General features: G+C 28.9%; 1 protein-coding gene across 1 annotated transcript; it reads right to left on the reverse strand.

The window, feature by feature from the left end:
* Positions 1-1,610: 1,610 nt before the first annotated feature.
* On the reverse strand, positions 1,611-4,992 carry LOC114168975 (flavonol 7-O-beta-glucosyltransferase UGT74F1-like). The gene is made up of 2 exons (XM_028053979.2): positions 4,255-4,992; positions 1,611-2,439 (listed from the first exon to the last, which is right to left on the reverse strand). The coding sequence occupies exons 1-2, from the start codon at positions 4,900-4,902 to the stop codon at positions 1,720-1,722; spliced, it is 1,368 nt and encodes a 455-aa protein (XP_027909780.2). The 5' UTR covers positions 4,903-4,992; the 3' UTR covers positions 1,611-1,719.
* Positions 4,993-5,498: the final 506 nt, after the last annotated feature.

Consider the following 5,498-nt stretch of genomic DNA (forward strand, 5'->3'; position numbering starts at 1 on the left):
TATCAACGAGGGTTTGTTTCATGCTAAAAATTGTTATAATTATTGAGAATTGACTGCTTTTGTTAGAAAACCAATAGCTGTACTGAAAAGTAACTTAAAGTCTACTATTAAACTATAGAGAAGATAAAGATAAACGTTTATAAATTTTGATAAAAGGAGGAATATACTTATATAATCTAAGAGATTAATTGTTAGATAATGATTCTGCAACTGTCATAGTCTAGTTCTAGATAACTAATAAATTGAAATATAGTTTCAACGGGGTTACTATTATTTTTTGCAATACTTGCTATTTTAGTCCCAGTTAAGTGCACTTTTTATTGTTAATGTGTTATTTAAGATTACTATTTACTTGAAGGATGTGTTATGTGAACATAATAGTAGATGTAAAAGTAAAATTTCTGTGAACCATTAATTGGAGGTATTGTATACATTAAAAACTCTCACTCTTGCTTTGATCAATTGATTCAGCTGGGTGCTTCGGAAGGTGCGTTTTGAATCCAGCGTCATTGTTAAAGAGATAAAAGATCAAGAATGTTCATGTCCAGTAAACAGTGTGTGCTTGTTGAGGTGTGGTTAATTTTATTTCTTTTATTCAAGATACTAAAAGAAGTCCACAAATTAATTGCATTTCTTTTATTCAAGCGAAAATTGTAGAAGGAAGAAACTCATCTTTATAGAGTAGTGGAGTTTGAATAGTATTTATAAATAGAAATATAAAAGCAAAATAATGAGTTTGTTAATCCATACAAGTGCCTCTCTATTTCCTTTCTATTTTAGATATTTACTCTTTTCTTTTTTATAACCTTCTATAATAATTTCAAAATATTATAGAATCTTTCAAACTTTTACAATTTGTTTTCTGTTTCATAGTTTATTCTTTAAGATCTTTTAAAGTTTTCTCTTCTATTGTTCCTTCATTCAAAATCAGGAGTATTATATTTATTTAAAAGTATTTTCAAGTATAAAATTACACAATAAAATGTATTATGTTTTTAATGGGTGTTTATTACAAAATTTATTGAAAAGCAAGTTTAACCGGTAAACCATATATTAGTTTTATATATTTTTATTAATATTTAAATTTCATTTAAAAAAATAATTAATGAGAAATCTACTTTAAAACGTGTTTTGTCTCGCCATTTTTTTCCTTCTAGGTAAAAATTAAATAAAAAATTATAATTAAAATTTAATTGGCAATCAAAGATCTGCAAATTATTTACTATGTTATTTATATTTGAGTATTACTATAATTTATTGGTTCAACTTATGATACACACCAGGACCATTATTGAAAGAATACTTTCATCACATTCTAACTTGATCTGAATAGATCAAACTATCCATGAACTCTCTTATATTTAAAATTGTATATTTATAAAATAAAATTTTGACATCTTCGAAAATAATAAATAATGATATTTTGACCATTTTTTTTATCAATTTTTAATTTATTATTCCAATCACCCTTTAATTATTTATTTTTATTTTTTTAGTGTAATAATTGAAGGTTGACCAAAATAATGAATAAAAAATTAGTAAAAAAAAGTAAGTTAAAATATTATTTTTCAAAATATTTGAAGAAGACTCGTTACTAATTAGAATGAAGATTGGAGTGTTAATTTATTGTCTCGATAGAGAAGAAAGGTTTTGGTTGAACCAACAATACACACCAAGCATTATTGAAAGAGTAGTTTCATCACATTCTAACTTGATCCACTATGAATGAACCAAACTCTCCATAAACTCTCTGATATTCATATCAGAACTTCCACCCTCATCAACTGATTTTGCTGCCAAATTCTTCCACTGAATGGCTTTTCTCTTTATCTCTATTCCTCTCTCAGTCTCCATAATTTCCTTTAAAGCATGCTTCAAACCTTCCCTTCTGAAAACCCCTTTGTCATCAACTGAAACTCTTACACCAATTTCCCAAACATCTTCAATAACCTTTGCATTTGTGGTTTGGTCTGTCCACTGTGGCATGCCGATCATTGGAACTCCTAAGCTCAAAGCTTCCAATGTTGAGTTCCAACCACAATGTGTCACAAAACATCCTACGCCTTCATGTTCTAACACTTTCAATTGAGAGCACCATGTTACAACTAAACCTTTCTCCGAATTCACCCTCTCAAAGCCTTTTGGAATCTTTCCCATTTCAGTAGCCCTAACCACCCACAAGAAGTGATAACCACTCTCTTGCAATCCAAAAGCTACTTCCTCCATTTGTTCTTCACTCAGGGTTGAAAAACTTCCGAAAGACACATAAACAATGGACCCCTTTGGCTTCTCATCCATCCATTTCACACATTCTTCACTCTTGAAGAGACTCAAGCCATACTCATCATCATCTTTATCTCTTTTGTCTAGAAACATAGATGGTATAGTTGGCCCAATCGTCTTCAACTTTGGCCAGATCTTCATCATCCATTCTGTTACCTACGAAATATTTCGCAGATTTTGTAAGTGTAAAAGTGTAGTATAAAAAACAAATGAAGTTAGAATATCAATTTTATCAGGTGTGTCACCAATTTATTAAACTTATACCATCTAGTTTTTGTGTGTCTTGAATTTTTCTCTTCTTTATTTTGTGCATATCTCATTATTTTACATATTATTTATACAGAAAAATTGATATGAATTTTGCATCTACTATTTTTATTATCTTTCCAACGTATTTGTTTAATATAACACTGTTGAGAAAGTGAAAGTGAAAACTTGAAACGAGAAATGAAAGACTGTAGAAGAAGTCATAGAATCTAAATATGAATGTTGTAAGAATATGAAAGCCATGGATAACAATAATATGAATCTTGATGATGAAGAGATTTGTGTCAAATTTGTGGGGGAAGGGGAAGAGAGAAAGTGGTTCATGGAACAACACTCTTTCTGAAAAGTAGGTAGTCAAAACAAAAAGAAAATTATGTTTCGACAAAGTTTTATTAACAAATTTTTGACAAAGTACACTTGACAATACTTTAATAGATGAAATAAAGGTTTGATATGACTTGGAAAGAGAAGAAAAATGTTTGGTATGTATTAAAAAACAAACTTTGTCGAACTTTGTTAAAAAAAAGTTTGTGAAAGGATCATAGTCCCTTCCTATAAGCTTATTTTTATTTCGGACTATGATCTTTTGACAAACTTTTTCTTAACAAAGTTTGACAAAATTTGCTTTTTAACACTAACTACATTTTTCTTCTCTTTCCAAATTATATCAAAACATAATTTTCCTATAGGAAGATAGGTGCACAGCACAATTATCCTTATAATTATAAGTTCTTTCCTAAACTATATATAGAAATGCCGAAAACAAAGAGCAATTCAGAAAAATGACAGACAATAAATGAGAAGAGAATCTAAAATGGAAGTGAGAATGGTTTAAACTTAAAAACTATAAATAGTATAATTTATGCAAGAATAATAAGAAAGAAATTTATATCCCTGGTAAAAATGCAATTTCTCACAAATATGTATAATTTTTTATGAAGATTTTATGATATGCTCATGGGATGAAGAAAAATCTGAAATCAGTGAACCGTAGTATTTATTAGAAATAAGCAATTTGGAAACTTTCAAACATTATAAATTGATTTCATTGCAACTTTTATTTGTTTTAAAAAGGTTCATTTTTAAATCTCTTTAAACAATTTAAATATTTCAATTTTTGAACCGATTATTTTATTCTTTGCCAAAACTTTTAAATTTCTATAATAATTATTTTCATCATTTTTAAATAGCATTTTCAAAATACCTCTCTCAATATGATTATTTAAATGGCATGTTATTGCTTAATCGTGATGATATGAGACTATCTTAAGAAAAATAATTTTATGAAAAAAATTTATATTTGACACTTTCAACGAAATTAAAATATACTTCTCAAACTATGAATATATATATATATATATATATATATATATATGTGTGTGTGAATAAATAATAGTAATTATGTGGATCTAGATGCTTATATTAAAATAATGCAGCATTAAACCAATACATCTAACAACAAACCCTATATCTTACAAAAATTCTGATGTAGACATTTTGTAATGAACTGATTAATTTTCCTCTTTCTCCAACTCATAGAAAGTATTGCACAGGACCCAATAAACTATGAATATATATGAATAAATAATACTTGTGTGGATCTAGATGCTTATATTAAAATAATGCAGCATTAAACCAATAAATAATGCAGCATTTAAAAAAAAAATGGTGTAGACCAATTTTGTGAGAAACTGATTAATTTACCTCTTTCTCCAGTTCATAGAAAGTGTTGCAGAGGACCCAATCAGCCTTTTCAATGTTGGAGAACTGGTTCACAACAAGCTCAAAAGATGCAGAATACGAACCATAGCTATATATAAAAGATGGCAAATCAAAAGGTTGAAGAAGAGGCAACCCTGGCAAGGAAATAATAGCATTGTGGTTTGGCAAGGGAAGTTTCAAATTCCCCTTTTGAACATGATGATAGACACAGTTAACAAAGAGAGGTTGTGTGAGAAAAACAGCACAAGTTAGGGCATGATTCTTGGCAATATCGAGAGTCCAAGGTAGGAAGGAATCATACACGACACAGTGAATTAGGTTGCCACAACTGGTGAGTCTTTCGAGAAGTTCTGATAATGTTTGTGGTCCAAATTTCCAAAACCTGTCTAAGTAGGTTTTGATGGTATCTGCTTCTGCGATTCCAGCATCATCAAAACCATCGGAAATGCCTTCAAGAGTGATGGAAGAAGGTATGTTGGGAATGGTCTTGCAGTAGAAATGGCTTGTGACGAATGTTACTCTCACCCCATCGTGCTGCAAACGCTTGGAGAATTGAAGCATAGGGTTTATGTGTCCTTGGTGTGGATATGCCAAAACCACACAGTGCACTCTCTTTCTCTTTGTCTCCATTCTTTGTGCTTCTTTAGCTTCTGCTTTATGATCCCTCTCTCTCCTTTCATTTGTGTTTATCTTTCATCTATAATAATGAATACTAGAAATTGTCAAGTGTCAAAAGTTGGGTGTTTTTAAAATGGGTGTTTTTAAAATGATATTGTGTTTGGTACGCCAAATGATAAAAAATTAAGGTTTAATTATTGGTCACTTTTTTTTAAAGTTGATGTGGATTTTTAAAAAATTGATATAATTTGAATTTTTGTTTTGAATCTCTTGAACCGGATTAAAGAATTTTCATTTAAATTAAAATTGTTAATAATGATGATTTGTTTTGTTGTTGGTGTAATTAATATCATCCTAATATCAATTTTGATAAAATCTTTTTTTATCTGCTTTAAAATATTTAACGAAAAAGATAAAATTGCATCAATTTTTTAAGAATCGTAATTAAATTGAGACTAAAAAAATTTAGAAGAACAACTTAACTTTTGGGAGGATAACAAGACCAAAAGAATAATTAGACAAAAAAATAAATTAACAATTTGAACATGAAGACAATAATTTTTATTACCATGCAAACGTGAACCTAGGATATATAAATATGTCTTGAA

The sequence above is a fragment of the Vigna unguiculata genome, chromosome 11 (genome assembly GCF_037176805.1).
Source record: "Vigna unguiculata cultivar grain cowpea cultivar isolate G323 ecotype 2 chromosome 11, ASM3717680v1, whole genome shotgun sequence".
Lineage (NCBI taxonomy): Eukaryota > Viridiplantae > Streptophyta > Magnoliopsida > Fabales > Fabaceae > Vigna > Vigna unguiculata.

What these genes read in the sequence shown, in the direction of transcription:
- LOC114168975 (XM_028053979.2), bottom strand. Translation starts at nt 4,902, where the DNA reads ATGGAGACAAAGAGAAAGAGAGTGCACTGTGTGGTTTTGGCATATCCA. An exon ending in TCTATGAACTGGAGAAAGAG is followed by an intron (nt 2,440 to 4,254) that starts GTAAATTAATCA and finishes AATATTTCGTAG; the next exon opens with GTAACAGAATGGATGATGAA.